At 50.3% G+C, this 20049-nt stretch overlaps 1 protein-coding gene across 2 annotated transcripts; it reads left to right on the top strand.

The window, feature by feature from the left end:
- Window positions 1-3144: 3144 nt before the first annotated feature.
- Hmgcl (3-hydroxy-3-methylglutaryl-CoA lyase) lies at window positions 3145-19109 on the top strand. Of its 2 annotated transcripts, XM_052717436.1 has the most exons (10): window positions 3205-3233; window positions 3531-3591; window positions 6972-7055; window positions 8914-9021; window positions 9647-9742; window positions 11749-11897; window positions 14605-14668; window positions 15918-16106; window positions 17136-17261; window positions 18540-19109. In XM_052717436.1, the coding sequence occupies exons 3-10, from the start codon at window positions 6987-6989 to the stop codon at window positions 18639-18641; spliced, it is 903 nt and encodes a 300-aa protein (XP_052573396.1). In that variant the 5' UTR covers window positions 3205-3233; window positions 3531-3591; window positions 6972-6986; the 3' UTR covers window positions 18642-19109. The 2 variants fall into 2 exon arrangements, with proteins under 2 accessions (XP_052573395.1, XP_052573396.1); XM_052717435.1 differs by lacking the exon at window positions 3531-3591 and having other exon boundaries at window positions 3145-3233.
- Window positions 19110-20049: the final 940 nt, after the last annotated feature.

Genomic DNA, 20049 nt, shown 5'->3' with positions numbered 1-20049 from the left:
TAAATAAATAAATGTATAAAAAATTAAAAATGTATGTGCCTCGCATATGTGTGCCTGGGTGTTCTTGCCCATGTGTGCACATATGGAAGCCAGAGGTCAATATCCGGTGTCTTTTTTTTTTTTTTTTAAGATTTACTTATTATGTATACGTGTACACCTGCATCTCACTATAGATGGTTGTGAGCCACCAATCAGGGAACTGAACTCAGGACCTCTGGAAGAGCAGCCAGTGCTCTTAACCTCTAAGCCATCTCTCCAGCCCTAGATATATTTTTATTAATGTGTGTATTTCTGTGTCTGTAAATATCAGGTGTCTGTATCGTTGTTCTCACCTTACTTTTGGAGAAACAGCCTCCCACTGAATCCTGAACTCATCATTCTAACTAGATTGACTGGTCAGAAGCTCTAGGGATCCCCATTCCCCAGCACTGGGGTTAGGTATGTGCTGCCATGCCCTGATCTTTTGTGGATGCTGGGGTCCAACCCAGGTCTTCATGCTTGTGTGCAAAGGCTCCACCCTCAGGCCATCTCCTCACCCTCCAAGATCTAACTCTGTTGTGAGACAGTTGCAGCTCATCCTGGTTGGCCAGGAACGGTCTGGGGCTGAAGGTGACCTTGAAGATGACCCCCTGCTCCTCTAGAGGAACGCTGGGGTTAGAGGCCTGTGTGCCAACACTCCAGTGTATACTTTCTGCATTCTAGTCAGGCACTCTGCCAACTGAGCTACATCTCCAGCCAGCCTTCTGAATATCTCAGACTGCAGGAATTAACCACAACACCCAATAAGTTTATTTTACTTGGCTGGAGAGCCAACTCTGGACCCATGCTCAGTTCTCAACACCCATCTGTAACTTACAACCATCTGTAACTACAGCTCCAGAGAATCCAACAGTGCTCACATGCACATTCCCATATGCAGGCACACATACCTACATGTAATTAAAATAATTTTGTAAAATTTTAATTTTTTTTTTTTTTTTTGGTTTTTTGAGACGGGGTTTCTCTGTGTAGTTTTGGTGCCTGTCCTGGATCTCTTACTCTGTAGACCAGGCTGGCCTCGAATTCACAGAGATCTGCCTGGCTCTGCCTCCTGAGTGCTTGGATTAAAGGCATGTGCCACCATCACCCGGCTAAAATTTTAAATTTTTAAAAATTTAATTTTACTTTGCAGCCTGTTGGACATGTGTTGTAGACACAAAAGTTTAAATGATTAATTGATCTTATGCATATGAGTGTTTTGCCTGCATGCCTGTGCATCACATATATGCAGTGCTTGAGGGGCCAGAAGAAGGCATCAGATGCTCTGGAACTGGAGTTGCCAATGGTTGTGAGTTGCCGTGTGGGTGCTGGGAACTGAACTCAGGACCTCCGCAGATACAAGTGTTCTTAACTGCTGAGCCATCTCTCCAGCCTGTTTTACTACTCTACTATAATGTTCTCTGATACCCACTATTTCTTTATTTTCCATAATGACTGATACCCCCCAAGTGGCTACTGCACCAGTTAATGGGGTGCAGCAGGCAGACTGGTGTAGCAGGAATCTTAGAGTCTTATTAATAAAATCAAGCCGGGCGGTGGTGGCACACGCCTTTAATCCCAGCACTCGGGAGGCAGAGCCAGGCGGATCTCTGTGAGTTTGAGGCCAGCCTGGTCTCCAAAGCAAGTTCCAGGAAAGGCGCAAAGCTACACAGAGAAACCCTGTCTCGAAAAACCAAAAAAAAATAAAAATAAAAATAAAATAAAATAAAATAAAATCAAACCCGGGGCCAGTTATTGGGGTGAAATGCTGGATGATCAGAGAGACAGAACAAGCCACAGCTAACCTCACCTGACCAACTTCTCAGCTGGTCTTGTTTCCTCAGACTGGAAGCCTCTGTGTCCTCATATCCGATGGCTCTCAGCTGAACTGTGCTGCTAGAAGCCTGAAAGCTTGACCAGCCAAATGCTTCTAGTTTCTGGTCCTCACGCCTTATATACCTTTCTGCTTTCTACCACCACTCCCTGGGATTAAAGGCTCGCTTTCTGGGATTAAAGGCATGAGTCACCATGGCTGGCCGGTTCCAATGTGGCCTTGAACTCACAGGGATCCAGAGGGATCTCTACCTCTGGAGTGCTAGGATTAAAGGTGTGAGTGCCACCATTTTCTAGCCTTTGTATCTAGTGGCTGTTCTGTCTCTGACCCCAGATAAGTTTATTAGGGTGCACAATATTTTGGGTGAAAACAAAAAATACCACCACAGACTGGAGGACATGCCACTAGGCATTCAGTCTCCCTACCTCAGGGTCACTGCATTTGTATTTAATTTGTCTGGAAACCTTTTTGATTAACTTTAAATTTTTTTTTTTTTTGTTTCTTTGAGACAGTATCTCACTATATAGTCCTGGATGTCCTGGAGCTCACTGGGTAGACCAGGCAGACCTCCTGCCTCTGACTCCCAAGTGCTAGGATTAAAGCCGTGCACCCCTAAGCCCGACGGTGGCAGGTACCCGGCGGGCACCAGGGAGTCTCAGCTCAGGACCTTCTGCTATGCAGCAATGGTTTCCCCCACGGAGTCATCTCTCCAGCCCAGAGTTCTGCTAAATCCTGAAGGGAAGACTTTCAATCTTCTACTTGGTAAACTCCTCACTTGGATACTCTTACTCCTTCAAGCATGAATCAAAGAATGTTTTCTCGCCGAAGGTGATGCCGTCTGAAGATGGTGGCAGATACTTAATACATGCAGAAAACTCAGAACACAATAGAGAGCTGAGACGGGAGGCATGTGTCACCTTACCTGGCTAAAGTTTTACCCATCTCTATGTTCCTTGCTCCTTGCTTTCTATCTTTACAACAGAAGCCTGGAAAACTATATCAAGGGGGTGGTGGCTCACTCCTGTCAACATCTGGGAGGCTGAAGCTGGAGGATTGCCATGAGTTCGAGGACTAACTGGGTGATATGTAAGTTCCTGGTTAACTTGGGCTACATAGTATCAGAAAGCCAAAATCACAACAAAACCGAAAAACAATCCTGTCAAGTGGAGACTAACCAGGCGGGAAGGAAAACAGAGGCAGGCTGGGGGTGGAGCCAACTCAGGGAGCCATACGTCACGTACAAGGCCCCGCCCCACGCCTGGGTCACGCCCACAGCGGTCACGTGGGGCCCGGCGGGTGTGGCCACGGAGACTGGGCTAAGATGGCTACAGTGAGGAAAGCTTTCCCGCGGAGGCTGCTGGGCTTGGCGTCTCTCCGGGCTGTAAGTGCCCCAGGCGGGTGACAGTCGGGGTCGGGTGGGCCTCGTCGGCTGCTGTGACCCACAAAGCGGGGCAGCTCCAGGGGCCGGAGCCGGGAGGGTTTGAGAGTTCGGGACCCAGTCCATCTGGCTCAGATCCCTTTGCAGGAAACGGGGAAACTGAGGCGGGGAGCGGGGGGGGGGGGGGGAACGTGAAGCAATCCGCTGTCACCGTGGAGACCTGGGACATCATTCTGGGTGTCCTAACTCCCTTACGGTGGCCCTGGCTCCTTTCCCTCATTGAGCTTCGGATCTCTCCAGCCCTTCGTTAGTGGAAAACACGTCCCACGTGGAAAAAGCAAAAACTCGCCACTTTCCCCAGGTATTGTTGCTTTTCTGGACGCCTGGCGAGAACGTGGATCGCGCGGGCCGGGCAGGGATTCCCTCGGAACTGTACTTTGGGCCTGTTCGATCCTGGTGTTCCGTCCTCTCCCACGCGTAGTGAGGGGAGGGAAGGGGCCAAAGAACTGTGCTGGTTAAACCGCAGACTGGTGTCCGGATGAGCCTGCCACTTTCGAGGCTGAGTGACAGAGATACTTACTCAGCTTGCTTGAATATAAAATCTCTTTGTCTGGGGTGATTTGGTGAGTGATCAGTCATCGGTAGTGGCTTGGTGGAGTTGGACTTTGTGGGGATCAGCTCCCCGCTTCACCGCTCTACCACGGAGCTACATCTCAGCTCAGTGATGGGGTTATTATGATTATGTGTTGGAGAGTTTAGGCATTATATCAGTACTTGGGAAAACCACACTTTGCATCTCTTGGTCTCTCTCAGAAAACCACTTCTGTATCGTTAGTCTGCCCATCTCCACCGATTGCTCAGGGATCAAGTGAAAATACCAACTCCAGAAGTTAAGAAAGTTAAATGAGATGGTGGATAATAGTGTTTTATTTATTTGAAATAGAGTCTTTCTGTCTGTAACCCTGGCTGTCCTGGAACTCATTATTGTAGACCAGGCTGTTTGGAACTCACAGAGACCAGCCTGCCTCTGCCTGTAGGATTACAGGCATGCACCACCATGCCCAGCTAGATAATAACCATTTTTAAGAACCTGGTGTGGGGTTGATATATTATGCACCCCAATAAACTTATCTGGGGGTCAGAGAACAGAACAGCCACTATATTAAACATAGAGGTTAAGCAGTGGTAGCACACACCTTTAATCCTAGCATTCCAGGGGCAGAGGATCCATCCAGATCTCTGTGAGTTCAAGGCCACACTGGAAACATACCTTTAATCCCAGCACTTGAGATCTCATGTCTTGCTTGGGAAAGGCACACAACTTTAATCCCAGGAAGTGATAGCAGGAAGCAGAAAGGTATGTAAGGTGTGAGGACCAGGAACTAGGGGCTTTTAGGCTTTTAAGCTTTGAGGCTTTTAGCAGCAGTTCAGCTGAGATCCATTTGGATGAGGACTTAGAGGCTTCCAGTTAGAGGAAACAGAATTGGCTGAGAAGTTGACGAGGTGAGGTTAGCTGTGGCCTGTTCTACTTCTCTGACCTTTCAGAATTCACCCCAATACCTGGCTTCCCTGAGTTTTTTATTTAATAAGACCGTTTAGAGATTCGTTTTACACTGGTGTAATGAAATGATCCGTCATGTGTTTGTGGCTAATGTCCAAGCTGTCACTTTTCACTTTTATTTGGTTTTTAATTACATTTATTCATTTGTTTGTTTATATGTGAGTTCATGTGCATTGATGTTTTGTCTGTGTGAGGGTGTTGGATCCCCTGGAACTGTAGTTACAGACAGTTGTGAGCTGCCTTGTGGGTGCTGGGAATTGAACCCAGGTCCTCTGGAAGAGCAGACAGTGCTCTTAACCGCTGAGCCATCTGTCCAGCCCCACTTATGTGTATTTGAGTTATATAAATGCATGTGTGCCTGGCTGTGTGAGTGCAGGTGCCAGTGGAGGCCGGGAGAGAGTACCCGGTTCCTTGGAGCTAGCCTTCCAGGCAGTTGTGAGCTCTGACGTGGGTTGGGGAACCCAACTCGGGTCTTCTCTAAGAGCAGTATGCACTCTTAATGGCTGAGCCATTCTTCAGCCCCTGGGGATGTTTTAAATAGAAGATCTTCCCTATCTCAGGCTGGTCTCAAGTTTGCTATGTAGCTTTTCTGATCCTCCGGCGTCCACCTCCCAAGGGCTAGAATTAGGGGTGTGAGCCACCACACCTGGCCTGAGTTGTTATATGAAGGGCTGTTGTAGGGAAAGAAGTAGAACTAAGTTCAGCTTGTTCCAAAAGAGAAAAAAAAAAAAGTTGGAAGCGGGTTTTGCTTCAGCATGTACTTACTGAGTCTGTTTTGTCCCAGGGCCTTGGGGAGAGCGGTGAGTAGAACCAAGCTCCTGGCCCATGACACTGAAGCTCCACTGGGGTCATTTTAGGGTAATACACCAGCAGAGGCTGACAGTCTGTTGGAGGGAGACTCCAGGAGCAGGGACCTTCACTCAGCCCTCTGACTTCCTGTAACCCAGGGCCTTATCCCCTTGGTCTATCAGAAACCTTTGCTGGCTAAAACCAAAGCCACTTCAGGTGCGTTGACATGTTCCAGCTGATTGGTGGCAGGGGATATGTCCCTCCCTAAGGGTTTCCCGAGTTTGGAGTCCTCAGTATATTGTGCGGTATGTTTATTTGGGGGTGTGGGGGGAACTGGAGAGGTGGTTGCTGAGCGGCTGAGTTGTTGCTGCTCTTCTAGAGGACCCGGTCTTGATTTCTAGAACCTGCCTGGTGGCTCACAACCATTTGTAACTCCAGTCTTAGGGGATCTGATGCCTTATTCTGGCTTATGAGGGTACTGCACATGTGTGGTGTACAGACAGAATACCCAAACACGTAAAATAAACAAATAATTAACTAAACAATCTTTAGGTGGGTAGGGGAAGGTTTGAGGCAGACTTGATATACAGTAAACTTAAGGCTTTAAAGTTTTGGAAAAAATATTTTCTTCAGCTGCTGAGGATATCATCCCCTCAGACCCACTGCCCCTCATGTTATCCATCAGCCTAGAATTAGGCTTTAAACAAGCTTTATAATAAAGCCAAGCCTTTCTTCACATGCTCATCACCACTGTGGGGGCGGAGACTCGCCTCTCCAGGTGCCGAGTGATTGCCCTCCCCTGGACAGCTGTGCCCTTGTGCGTCATTTGTTGTTCCTGTAGTGTTAGTGAGTACCTTGCCAGGACAGTGCCAGTCAGGATGAGATGGGGGCGGAGAGAGGCAAGGTCTCCCAGCTTATCTGGAAGGGAGTCGTGGTAGTCTTGTGAAATACAGGGTACCAAAGGTGATGGCATACTAGCTCTTCAGAGAGTGCTCCAAGGCTTTCTGACTGACTGACTGATCGCTGGGTGTCAGAATAGTTGAGCGTTCCAGGCAGAGGGCAGCCCTGCTGGACTGGAGCATAACAACTTGGTAGGCAGAGGGCAGAAGGGGTGGAGCAGTAGGGGTAATGAGGTCAGCCAGCCAAACTCTGCGGAGCCTCTCAGGCAGCATGTCTAGAGGAAGGGGTGAGTCGGGTTCCAGCTGGGCAGCAGGCTGCATGCGATACCTTCTGCAGAAATAGACAGGATGGAGTCAGGTGGGTATTTGTACAGTGTGGGGTTTGGGGGCTGCTCAATGAGAAATGTGCAATGGGGCTTGAAGGAGGAGCCTGGCTTTCTGTGTAGTCCCATGCTAAGTCCTGACACCTGTGTTTCCTCTTGTAAACCGAAGATTAGCACCTCATCCATGGGTGCTTTCCCGAAGCAGGTGAAGATCGTGGAAGTCGGTCCCCGAGATGGTCTGCAGAATGAAAAGGTAAAGGAGGAGGCTGCCTCATGAGCATTCCAGGGAAGTTGGGTCAGATACATTATGGGCTTTTGATAAACTGGAATATTAGGCAGCTATTTTTTTTTAAGTTTTATTTATTTATACAGTGTTCTGCCTGCATGTATGCCTGTGCACCAGAAGAGGGCACTAGATCTCATTGTAGATGGTTGTGAGCCACCATGTGGTTGCTGGGAATTGAACTCAGGACCTCTGGAAGAGCAGCCAGTGTTCATAACCTCTGAGCCATCTCTCCAGCCCCTGAGGCAGCTATTAATATGGGTGTATTAAGTGACTCCAGACTGCAAAACAGAATATATATTCAACTTTACTCCTACGCAGAGGAACTAGAAAAAGCCTAGGTATATGTGAAAGTATTTACTTAGAAAGGAACATAAACCTTCCTTTAAAGAGGAAGTGTTCTGCACCTGAGTATGCAGCCACACGTGTCTAGCCTGTGCGCACAGGACTTATGTGGCCAAGGGTAACTTTGAATGTGGCTCATATACCATTCATGGTAACAGCATGTGTGGCTTTTGAGCACTTGAAATGTGACTTGTGAGGGGCTGGAGATGTGACTCAGTGGTTAAGAGTACTTCCTGCTATGCTGGACGGTGGTGGTGCACGCCTTTAATCCCAGCACTTGGGAGGCAGAGCCAGGCGGATCTTTGTGAGTTCGAGGCCAGCCTGGTCTACAGAGCGAGATCCAGGAAAGGCGCAAAGCTACCCAGAGAAACCCTGTCTCGAAAAACCTAAAAAAAAAAAAAGGAAAAGAAAGAGTACTTCCTGCTCAGAGGACCAGGGAAGACGATGGATGGGCAGGCCTGGAATTAGGACTTGTAACATAATCCTACTGGCTGGCACCAAGGAGCCATGAAAGGCTTTTTTTTTTTTTAATTTTTATTTTTTATATTTATTTGTTTCTTTGTTTTGGTTTTTTGAGACTCTGTTTCTCTGTGTAGCCCTGGCTGCCCTGAAACTTGCTCTGTAGACCAGGCTGGCCTCAAACTCAGAGATCCACCTGCCTCTGCCTCCTGAGTGCTGGGGTTAAAGGTGTGCACTACCACCACCACCCAGTTTAAGGTTTATTTTTATTTTTGTGTATGTGTGTATGTATACCTGCGACATGCATGCAGTGCCCACAGAGGCCAGAAGGGGGCATCAGATCCCCTGGAGCTGAAGTTAATGGGTATTTGTGAGTTTCTTAGCATGAATACTGGAAACTGAGCATGAGTCCTCTGGGTCCTTTACTGCTGAGCCACCTCTCCAGCCCCTTGTGGACAGCTCTTGGGCAGGAAAGTGAGACCATAGAGACTGCAATTCAGGAAGTTTCCCGTACAGGATGAGTTGACAGAGGGGAGACCATGTCGTAATACACCTGAGATCTTGAGGGTAGACTAGAAAGGAATTCATAGGCTCTGATGAGGGACTCGATGTGGGGAAGGAAGAAAAAGAAGCTATGAGAGAGAAGAGTGGAGGGTATGATATTTGGGGGTTCATCCCACAGCACTCAGAGAAGCAGTCTTCATCTCTGCCCACTCTGGCCAAGGCACATTGCTCTCGTTTATGGTGGGGTCATAAACGAACACAATGAGTTAAGGAAGAGTACATTGGCAGAAAATGGTGTTTCTACGTACATGTGAACACCTCAGGCAAGCAGCCGTCTGTTGCCAGGGGACCCAGTTGGTAGAACTTGAGACCACGTGTGAGTTCTCGTGAGCGTCTGAGGTCACCACATTGAGGAGCTAGCACAGTGCAAGCTTAAGGCTGAGGTTCTGACTGCCAGCTAAGGCCCATTTCTGGTACCAGCGTCGCTGACTCGCCTGTTCTGGGTTTCCGTCTGTTACAGAACATTGTACCTACCGCCGTGAAAATCAAGCTGGTAGACATGCTCTCCGAAGCAGGGCTCCCCGTTATCGAAGCCACCAGCTTTGTCTCTCCAAAGTGGGTTCCCCAGGTGAGCCCAGCCTCCAGGAGAAGCCTGTCCTGATGGGAGGGTGGGAAGCCCCCCATTTGCTCTTGCAGCCACTGGACATCGGAAGCGTAAGTTTCCAGGTCACTGGCTTGAGGGGTCTCAGGTGAGTCTCAGCACGGTGTAGCACAGGAAGGGCATGGCCTGGGAGCCAGGGGCTCTGATGCAATCTGGGCTGTACCCTAGTTTACTGGAGCCTTTGCTAAGTGAGGCCTTTGCCCTCTCAGGTTAGAGGCGGCCTCTGAGGTCTCTGCTAACTCTAAGAGTATAGGATCCCCTGCACATCTGTAGCAGCTGTGCTTATAAAGGGAAAAGCAGGACTGCTGCCTCTCGGGTGGGCAAACCATCCCATGACAGCGAGTGCCAGGCAGTGCAGAGGGAGTGTGCCCAGGGCCCACCAGAGAAGGTCGTGGTAAGTGGCTGCTGCTGGTTGTGACTATAGGTACCGAAGAGCTGGCAGGACTGGCCATGGGAACTGCCAAGGTCATACTGCCCAGGTTGTCTCCTGACCCCTCCGTGGTCAGACAGATAAGGAAGGTATTGGAGTCAAAAGATTGAGTGGGGAGAAGGGTTTCTCTGCCACTGAGCTCTTGGCTTCTTTGACTCCCAGATGGCTGACCACTCTGAAGTCTTGAAGGGCATTCAGAAGTTTCCTGGCATCAACTATCCAGTCCTGACTCCAAATATGAAAGGCTTCGAGGAAGCGGTAAGAGGTGATTAACAATATCGGTCCCTGCCTTGTCTTCTGGTCCTGTCCTGGGATATCCCTCTGAACAGCATATCTCCAGTGACGATGAGCAGCTTCAGACTGGGTACTGGGGGGAAGTCCAGCCCCGTCACTCACTGCTCTGTTGTCTTGACATATTGCTCAACCTCTGAGCGTCAGTTCTGCCCGTGAACTAGGACTGATAGTGGTACTTTGTAGCTAAGCTGATTTGGGAGGTAGAAAGCATAGCGATGCTTCCTTCCATCACTCAGTGCTTAGTAAGAGCCTGAGAGACACGCACTTGCTAAAACCATTATGTCCTGGGATCACCCACTTCTTGATTGATTGATTGATTGATTGATTGATTGATTGATTGGTTGGTTGGTTGGTTGGTTGGTTTTTTGAGACAGGGTTTCTCTGTGTAGCTTTGTGCCTTTCCTGGGACTCACTTGGTAGCCCAGGCTGGCCTCCAACTCACAGAGATCCGCCTGGCTCTGCCTCCCGAGTGCTGGGATTAAAGGCGTGCGCCACCACCGCCCGGCCTTTTTTAATTTCTTTATTTTGTATGTTCTGGTGCTTCGCCTGAATGTTTGTGCACCATGTGCATGCAGTACGTGCAGGGACCAGAAGAGGGCATAAGATGCTTTGGAACTGGAGTTACAGACAGCTGTTAGTGGTCCTGTGGATACTGAGAATCAAACCTAGGTCCTAGGCAAGAGCAAAGCGTTCTTAAGTGCTGCGCTATCTCTGCAGCGCATATCACTCACTTCCTTAGGGAAAAGTAACAATGCTCTCTCTGCTGGATGCTTTTGCAGTGGTCAATAAACACCCGCCACTTGTAATTTCCAAAACAGCTTTTTGACATGCTGAGTGTGTGATTGTCATGAACTTATTTCAAGAGTGACCCCCCAGGTTGACAGTGGCAGTGTTGATTTCCTTGAAGGATGTCAGACTTGATGGTTTTTTTTTTTGTTTTGGTTTGGTTTGGTTTGGTTTGGTTTTTCGAGACAGGGTTTCTCTGTGTAGCTTTGGAGCCTGTCCTGGAACTCACTCTGTAGCCCAGGCTGGCCTCGAACTCAGAGATCCGCCTGCCTCTGCCTCCCTAGTGCTGGGACTAAAGGTGTGCGCCACCACCGCCCAGCCTTGATGAGTTTTTTGGTATCTCCAGGTGCTAGGGTTCGAATCAAAAGCCTCACACTCACTAGGAGAATTTTCTAGCCCTGAGCTACATCTCCAGCCTTGTTTTTGTTTTGTTTTGTTTTTTCTAATTGAAATGTAAGTTTCCTAGGGCTGGTGTGAGAAAATACTGCAAACTGTAACAGAAATCGCTTTACTGTCTGTCTCACATTCTGGAGGTCAGAGGTGTTGGCTGCTCTTGAGGCCTCACGGGAGCCTGTCCCATGCATCGTCTAGTGACTGGGATGACCAGTTAGCCTTGGTATTGCTCGATTTGTACGTGCCTTGCTCCAGTGCCTGCCTCCACCCTCAGGTCACCTTCCACATGTCAGTGTCTCCACACAGACATCTTTTAAGGACACCAGTCATTCCGGACTGGGGGCCCAGCCTGCTCCATTGTGACCTCATTTTATCCAGTTACATTTGCAGTGACTCTATTTCCAAGTAAGGTGATATTCTGGGGAAGTAGGGATTGGGATGTCCACATATTTGTTTATTGTTATTAAATTTGTTTATTTACTTGTGTGTGTGTGTGTGTGTGTGTGTGTGTGCACATACACACACATGTGCAGTGGTCAACTTGAGGGACTGGATTCTCTGCTCCTGCCAAGTGGGTCCTGGGGAATTGAACTCAGGTCATCAGGATTGACAGCACATGCTTTTTGCCTACTGAGCCATCTCGCCTGGCCCAGTGTATTTTCTAAAGGATATTTATGTGACTGTTTAACCTGTAACAATTACATACCGTAAAACTTGCCCAAGAAAGATTTTACCACTGGCCCAGTTCTTCCAGAGCAAAGTGTTAAGCGTGTTCACCTGGATATTGGCAGGTAGCTGCAGGGGCCAAGGAAGTCTGCATCTTTGGGGCGGCCTCTGAGCTCTTCACCCGGAAGAATGTGAACTGCTCCATAGACGAGAGTTTCCAGCGATTTGATGGAGTCATGCAGGCCGCACAGGCTGCCAGCATCCCTGTGAGAGGGTGAGTCAGGCCTTGAGGGGCTCTTTCCTCAGTGTCCTCGTGGAATGAAGCCAGATTCTCCCACCAGCCGGTCTCTCCACCTCAGGCTCCTGCTGGGTAGGAACAACCCAAGCTCCATACCTGAGTGACTGGAGTCAGATTAGCCGGGGTTTCTCTCAGACCTAAATATGGTGACTGACCAACAGTAGATCAGGCCAGCCTGGAACTCACAGACATCCCCCTGTCTTTGCCTCAAGTGCTGCGATGGCACATGCCACCATGGCCAGCCCCAGGATTTGATTCTTACAGTGCTGGGAAGCCAGGCCTGGTGGCTCGGGGCCTGGTAGTATATGCCTTTAAATGTCTCAGAAATCAAAAAACAAACAGCAACAACAAAATCCAGTGCTGGGGCCGGGTGGGGGTGGCTCACACCTTTAATCCCAGGAGGCAGAGGCAGAAGGATCTCTGTGAGTTTGAGGCCAGCCTGGTCTACAGATCGAGTTCTGGGACAGCCAGGGCTACACAGAGAAACCCTGTCTCAAAAATAAAATAGCATAAAATATAATAAAATAAAAAATACAGCACTGATGAAGCCTTATAGCATGCAAGGAAAGTACTCTCCCACTAGCTATAGGCACATGGAGTGAAGGCCTTTACTGTGGCTTTCGGGACTCTCTGTGCATCCCTGCCACTCCGCAGTGTGAGCAGCAGTTCCTGGCTCTCTCCTGGCCTGAGGTTCTGCACACTGTTCCAGCCCTGTGGAGCTTCTAACCATTCCCACATGCCCTCTGCCTCCTGCCTCCAGGCCTGTGCGCTCACCCTCCATGGGCAGAAGGCTGCCTCCTCCTTCACACTGCTTCTCGGCTCCTGCAGGGTCCTCCGCGGCTCTCGGCTCCTCTTGGTTTTCTTTGCCCCTCAGCAGGAGACAGCGCCCCTCCTTTGGGGTTCCAGAGTCTTCAGAGATCCTGAAAAATGGCACTTAGCTGTCTAGCTCCTCAGTCACCCTCACCACACGGGGCTGTGCTCTCTCTCGGGACAGTCCACTTCCCATAGTCCCGGGGTGTGGTGCTTTCCTTCAGGGCCCTAAACACAGAAGGTGCTTAAGACCTGATAAGCAGGTGGGAGGCAGGGAAGCTGCGTCGCCAGTCATATGTCCTCCTGTGCTCTGTCTTGGTAAATCTTTTAACTTTTCTTTCCCTTTTTTTGTTTTTGTTTGTTTGTTTGAGGCATAATCTTATTATCTAGCTCTAGCTGTCCTGGATCTTGCTCTGTAGACCAGACTGGCCTTGAACTCACAGAGTTCTGCCTGCCTCTGCCTCCCGAGTGCTGAGACCAGATGCATGTAATACCGTACCCCTTTTTTTGTTTAGCAATGTTTGGAGAGTAAATGAGAAATTAAGATGGAAAAGCTCAGCTCACCAATATTTTTGGAGTGTTGATCCAGCAAACATTATTCCATCTCTTTTTATTTTGATTTATATACTTTATTTACCTAATTATTTATTGAGACAGGTCTTTTTATGTAACCCTGGCAGGCCTCGAACTCACAGAGATCTGCCTGCCTCTGCCTCCTGAGTGCTGGGATTAAGTGTGCACCACTCCTAGCTCTGTCTCTTAATATATAGAATATTTTCTTGAGGGTGAGAAGTTTGGGTTTTTTGGTTTGCTTTTTTTCTGACAACATCTCACTCTTTAGGTTCATATTGGCCTAGAATTCATTATGTCACCAAGGCTGGCAATCCTGCCTCAGCCTCCCAGGTGCTAGGATTATAGGCTTGAACCACCCCCCTCAGCCCAGCTCTCTAAAGATGCCCCAATGCCAGCAGGCTGGTGAGAGCAGACACTGCATCTAACACCCAGAGTCCTCAGCACAGCCCACAGGACTGTCACGGGTCAGGCCTGGGCTCCCCTCCTGTCTCCGTCATCCTTCTTTGCCCGACACCCCCGTGGGCTAGGTGCTCTGTCCTGGGCATGCCAGCTCCTGACCTTACCTGAAACATGCTTCCTGAAGACCCTCCCCTCTCTAACTGCGGCGCCATGGCCTCAGGGAGGTCTGCCTGGCCAGCCCTTACTACATTGTCTGGGTATGCTGCTTCATGTTGCTGCATCCTTCACGGCTTACCTCCTTCTGGAGTTATCTCCCTCTCCTAATGTGACTACGGGTTTATTTGCCATCTCCCTAACTTGAACAAGCTCCTGGAGGCTAGGGCCTATCCATGGGTTCTCTCACTGCTCTGCCCAGTGCCTGGCACGTGATCTTCATCTCAGTAAACCTCAGCTGAATAAATAAGTAGATGAGCCATCAGGCCCTCGAGCCTTGGCACTGATTCACGTTCTTGCCATCCTTACACTAACCTGTGTGTTCATCCTGGCATTGGTGACCTGAACCCTGGCCCATCTCCCCCAGCACATGGGGCTACCCCTCCAGACAGCTCAGAGGTACTCTATTTCCTTGTACCTATTGTGACTTCTCAGCCACCTGCAACCCTGCTTCTGGAAGGGTGGCCTCTTAGCCCCGCCTTCTACAGGGTTCTCTGGTGCTCCCGCCCAGGAACTAGGCCCAAGAGCCTTTCTCCCACTCCGAGTTAACCTTTCACCCAGTCCTGGGCCTCCTGCCCAGTTCCTGTTTACTGTGGGCTCACCAGGGATGTGTGTCAGATGGTCACCAGTCACTCCTGATGGCCAGCAAGCTGGGGCACTGATGCCGCTCCTCTCGGTTCTTCCACAGGTATGTCTCCTGTGCCCTCGGATGCCCCTATGAGGGGAAGATCTCCCCGGCTAAAGTAGCTGAGGTGTGTGCAGTGGGCAAGGTCTTGTGAGGGTCGGCTGCCTTGCCGACCTGCGTGCACAGGTGCCCTCACCTCCCTTCCCAGTAGGACACTTTTTACCCACCCTCACACCCAGACTGGGCACAGCCCGCACCTGCCCCTCAGGCCACCGCCTCGCCAGGTCTCTCCCCCACTCGAAAGCCCTGTGTTCAGCTTCCCATCTCATCAGCTGAGGCATGATTGCCAGTGTGGTATCCCCAAGGGTCCCCAGATTCCTTGTAGGTGAGAGACCACGCACATCCTCTTGACTAGTAACCAGGGCTACACAGAGGAGGACCCAGCATAGGATCGGGGTGTGAGCCACCCAGGAACTTCAGGCTTTTCATCCAGAAAGCCTCACTGCCGATTTGATGCTGTTCTTCCGTGAACAGCGGAGGGAGCAAGTCATCTGCCACGTAGGGTGCAGATGGCAGAGGGCTCTCACCCATTGGGCTGGTCCTCCCCAGTCCCTTGTGGCATTGTTAGAAGAATGGCCCCGAGGCTGCTGTGGACTCAGGGTGGCTGCTGTTCCCTGGTCTGTGCACCCGCCCCCCCCACGTCACCTGCCCTCACTGTACCCTGTCACCATGTCCCAGAAGCAGAAATTGAAGCTCAGAGAAGTTACACCCCCAAAGCAGGTAGACGGCGAGACCCAGAGTGGGGACTCTCAGCGTCACATGACCCCAGAGTCCCGCCTCTGTCATCTGATAGGCACACAGACAGGGGTGGAGGGTCAGATGTCACTGTGTCATTTATCAGGACGATCATCAGTAAACATCTGTGTCCTGCCACAGCTTCACTCTGCTCAGAGGCAGGTGTGGGCAGCCTCCCTCGGGGGCGGCCTTGGCTGCTGAGGTTTTACAGTGACTCCCCAGCTGTAAATGAGCTGCTGCAAAGTGCCAGAGTTCCCTGTGGCTCCTTCAAGTACACGGCTAGTGTCTTAGACCCACAGTCCACACACCCTACTGCCAAAGGAAGAAGGGCTTCTCCTGACCCCCCAGTCAGCACAGTGGAGGAAGAGGGAGTCACGGGCTGCTGCTGCGGCTGCCCCCGTTCTGGTCTCGGTCTCCGCTGGGTAATGCTCACCACCTCCATTGGAGCTATCGGGCTCCAGGACCCAATAGGAACACAGCACCTCAGGGAGGGGACTGCCTGGGCAGAGTCCCTGCTTCTGAGCCCCAGTGTCACATGCTGGTGCCTCGGGGGTCCTCTACGTATCTGTTCGCTTTTCCAGGTTGCCAAGAAGTTGTACTCGATGGGCTGCTATGAGATCTCCCTTGGGGACACCATTGGCGTAGGTACCCCGGGACTCATGAAGGACATGCTGACGGCCGTCATGCGTGAGGTGCCTGTGGCCGCGCTGGCTGTCCACTGCCATGATACCTATGGTCAAGCCCTGGCCAACACCTTGGTAGCCCTGCAGGTAAATGGAAGCCATGTGCCCATTCTCCAAGAGGGCATGGGGCAGGGCAGCCCAGTTTCATTTTATTTATTAATAAAAGTATTGAGGTGTCAGGTGGTGGTGGAGGTGCATGCCTTTAATCCCAGCACTTGGGAGGCAGAGGCAGGCAGATCTCTGTAAGTTCAAGGCCAGCCTGGTCTACAGAGTGAGTTCCGGGACAGCCAGGACTGCACACACAAAAAAAACGGTCTTGAAAAAAAGGACTGAAGCAAATGTGCACGAGTCCAGAGATGGTGACACATGGGTAAGGGGTGGCTTCCCACAGAAGGTGACTGAATCTTGATGGACAAGAGAGGATGCTGTGCAGGGGCAGAGGCCTGAGGGATTGCTTGCCATGTTGAGGGAACTGGGAGAAGGCTTTGGGCAGCAGCAGTGTGACCAAGAGAGAAAGCAGGTGGAACCTGCTGCAATGGCGCCCTCTGGTGTTGGCTTCCATGCTGGCATCAGGGCCGTAGCTGGTGTTACACCTGAAAACCAGACAGGATGGACGTGGACCTGTGGAGGTCAGAGGGGGACTAGGAGGAGCTGGTTCTTTCCTTCCGCCAGAGGATCAAATTTAGGTTGTCAGATTTGGTGGCAAGCACCTTTACCCTCTGAGCCAGCTCAGCAGCCCATTGTAAATCCCTTTGGAACCCTCCAACCTCCCATTTCTTTGGCTCTATTCAAAACGAAACACCTCCAAAGAACTGAGTCTACCATCTCTGCCTTTCTCACTGGACTGAGGTACCCAGAGGGGCCTCTGTAAGGAGAGCCCCAAAGGGGGAAATGGAGCCGGGAGTCAACCATGAAGGGATGGGGAAGGTCCTCTAGCAGAGGAGACTCGCTGAGCCGGGGAGGGAAGCTCTGTCCCTTAATGGATTCCCTGACAGGATCCCAGGCAGGAGAATGCTCTGGCAGAATTCCTGACGCCAGGGCAGGAGGTTTGTGAGGAGCGGCTCCATGGGCTCCAGGCTCGGCAGCAACCACATTTCCCCATCCTTATGTTTCCAGATGGGAGTGAGCGTTGTGGACTCCTCCGTGGCGGGCCTTGGAGGCTGTCCCTATGCACAAGGTGCCTCAGGGAACTTGGCTACCGAGGACCTGGTCTACATGCTGACTGGCTTAGGGATTCACACGGTAAGCCCTCCTCTAGCAGTGACTCTCCTGAACTAACCAGGGCTGGCCTGGAGCTAGGTGTGATGGGGGGCATGCTTAGCGTTGGTGGCCTTTAGGAGAAGGGTGGCAAGGATTGTGGGAGCTTTATATTTCTGAGAGAGCAGAGAAGAGATTACAATCATCTGGGAGACTGGAAAGTGGTTGTTACGGGAACGAGCCCTTGTGGGGTTTGAGGCCTGGCAGAGCAGCTTGGAGAGTGTGTATGTGAATAACCAGTAGACCAGGGTCTCAGCAGTGGGAGAGGCTTGGTTGGTTGGTGGTCTAGAAGGAGTAGACCAAGACTCCAAGGATGAGAAGGAGCCAGCCAAAAGGGGGTGAGGAGAGGCCTCTGGCAGAGGGGGCAACATTGGCAGAAGGGACTTTGGTCTGGTTGACCATGAGCACAGGAGACCAAGACCTCAGAGTGATGTCCACAGTTAGTTCTAGGAGGCCTTCCAGAAAGCGCATGTGGAAGGAGCCTGATTCAGAGGGGCCAGCTCTGTGACCTGCAGTGAGAACTTCCCCTGAGCCTGTTTTCTCTGGGAAATGAGGACAGTGAAATTAGCTGCACAGGACTCCACCAGACTCTGTAGGGACCTCAGTGGTGGCATAGAAGTCACCCAATCTCTGCTTTGAGATCTGATGGTTTAAAACCCAGATCTGTCCTCACAGGCCATGCAACTTCAATTTATTTCATTTCTCTAAACTCGAGTAATGGCAGTAAAAGTAGTACTCATTGGTTGTTACAGGATACAAGTAAATGTATGGCCAAAGGTATAGGTCAGTGGTGAGGCCCAGGGTTCAGTCTCCAGCACCAGAAGAAACCATGTAGAGTGCTTAGCACTTGGTACTCAGCAGCAGATAAGAGTTGCTCTCACAGACTGTTGTGTAGGGGTAAAGAAGCGGATCAGGGGTAGAAACCTTGACAAGCATGAGCAATGGGGTGGGTGCCATTCCTGGCACAGGAAAAAAAGACAAAGACAAATAAATGAACATTACATTTCTCATGGACCAGGCTCTGTGTTAGACCCTGAACATGGAGATGGGACAAAACTAATAAGGTCCCTTTTCTGGTGGTGATCACACAAGCCACTCTCAAGAACGAACCCTGGCGCCAGCTGGACATGACCTCCAGACAGTGGTTGAGAGGGTCTGTGGACCGCCACCTTCCCTTTTTCCATGCCACAGCTGTCTAGTCTCTTTCCCTAGGTGTTGAGGGCATGCCCTGATTTACTTCATCCTCTAACTTATTTCTTCAAGGGTGTGGAACTCCAGAAGCTCCTCGAAGCTGGAGACTTCATCTGTCAAGCCCTGAACAGAAAAACCAGCTCCAAAGTGGCACAGGCCACCTGCAAACTCTGAGCTCTTGTTCACCCAAGACCTGGGACTGTGGGAGGTGGGCACGCATAAATGATTCCTTGATGGGGGAAATGAATGAGAACAAATGAGCAGGTATCACCAAGGTCCTTCTAGACAGAAAGGGCTGGAGCTGCCAGGCCTGGGGGTGACTGAGTGACCTGGGAGCCCAGAAGTCTCCCTCCTCTGTGGACCAGCTCTAAAGAGCTGAGTACCTGAGCATTTGCCTGGGATGGTCCTGGGTCTCCTGGGCGAATCTGCTAGCTAACAGAGCTGATGCCCACCCTGCCATGACTGTGGGTCCTGTGCTCTCCACAGAGAACAGGGAGCAGTTTTCCCCCAAGCCAGCAGAGCATTTGGTGGGGATTGATCTGTGGTGGCCGTCTGCCAACTCCAGCATCTCTGGGAAATCACTCTGTACATGATTTTTGAAAACAGCTTATGTAATTAAAGATTAAATTTTCTAATATCCAATCACGCAAATGTGTGTTTATGAGTGGGGGAATAAAATCATTCTGCTCGGGAGGCAGAGCCAGGCGGATCTCTGTGAGTTCGAGGCCAGCCTGGTCTCCAAAGCGAGTTCCAGGAAAGGTGCAAAGCTACACAGAGAAACCCTGTCTCGAAAAACCAAAAAAAAAAAAAAAAAAAAAAAAAAAAAAAAAAAATCATTCTGAGGGAAGACTTTGACTAGTTCATCTCTGGATTTCTTCCATCTCCACACTGAAGGGAGATCCTAATTAGTCTTTTTTTTTTTTTTTTTTTTTTTTTTTTTTTTTTTTTGGTTTTTCGAGACGGGGTTTCTCTGTGTAGCTTTGCGCCTTTTCCTGGAACTCACTTGGTAGCCCAGGCTGGCCTCGAACTCACAGAGATCCGCCTGCCTCTGCCTCCCGAGTGCTGGGATTAAAGGCGTGCGCCACCACCGCCTGGCTCTAATTAGTCTTAATAAATAAAAACCTGGAGTCAGATATCAAGGGGGAAAGCTGAAAGTTCAGAGAAGCAGAGCAGCAGCCGCCAAAAACTTCTTACCTCTACAAAATCTCAGACCGAATCCAGTGGGATCCCGTCTCTAGGAATCCTCAGACTGAATGGACTCTCCTGTCTCTACCTGCCTTATATTCCTGTCTCAACCTCCCGATGCTGGGATTAAAGGTGTGAGCCAATCTCGTGTAGCCCAGGGTGGCCTTGAACTCCTTAACTTCCTGCTTCCTCCAAGTGCTGCGATTAAAGGAGTGTGCCACCACTGCCTGGCTTCTATGGTTAACTAGTAGCTAGCTCTGCCCTCTGATCCCCAGGCAAGCTTTGTCAGAACACAAAATATCATACAATACCACACTGAGCCCCCAGTTCAGTGATTGGAAATCATGGCTGTGAGTTAATTCCTGGGACCAGCATGGTGGCTGGCCAGGACACCCAA

Source organism: Peromyscus californicus, unplaced genomic scaffold, assembly GCF_007827085.1.
Source record: "Peromyscus californicus insignis strain IS unplaced genomic scaffold, ASM782708v3 Scaffold_5__1_contigs__length_169319896, whole genome shotgun sequence".
Taxonomy (NCBI): domain Eukaryota; kingdom Metazoa; phylum Chordata; class Mammalia; order Rodentia; family Cricetidae; genus Peromyscus; species Peromyscus californicus.
The sequence above is the reverse complement of the archived record's forward strand: the minus strand, read 5'-3'. Positions and strand labels throughout refer to the sequence as shown.

Excerpts from the sequence above, each read along its gene's own strand:
- Hmgcl (XM_052717435.1), top strand. The coding sequence starts at position 3,174 with ATGGCTACAGTGAGGAAAGCTTTCCCGCGGAGGCTGCTGGGCTTGGCG. Across the intron at positions 9,022-9,646 it reads CTCCAAAGTGGGTTCCCCAG|ATGGCTGACCACTCTGAAGT; the intron begins GTGAGCCCAGCC and ends TTTGACTCCCAG. Across the intron at positions 17,262-18,539 it reads CTGGCTTAGGGATTCACACG|GGTGTGGAACTCCAGAAGCT; the intron begins GTAAGCCCTCCT and ends TATTTCTTCAAG.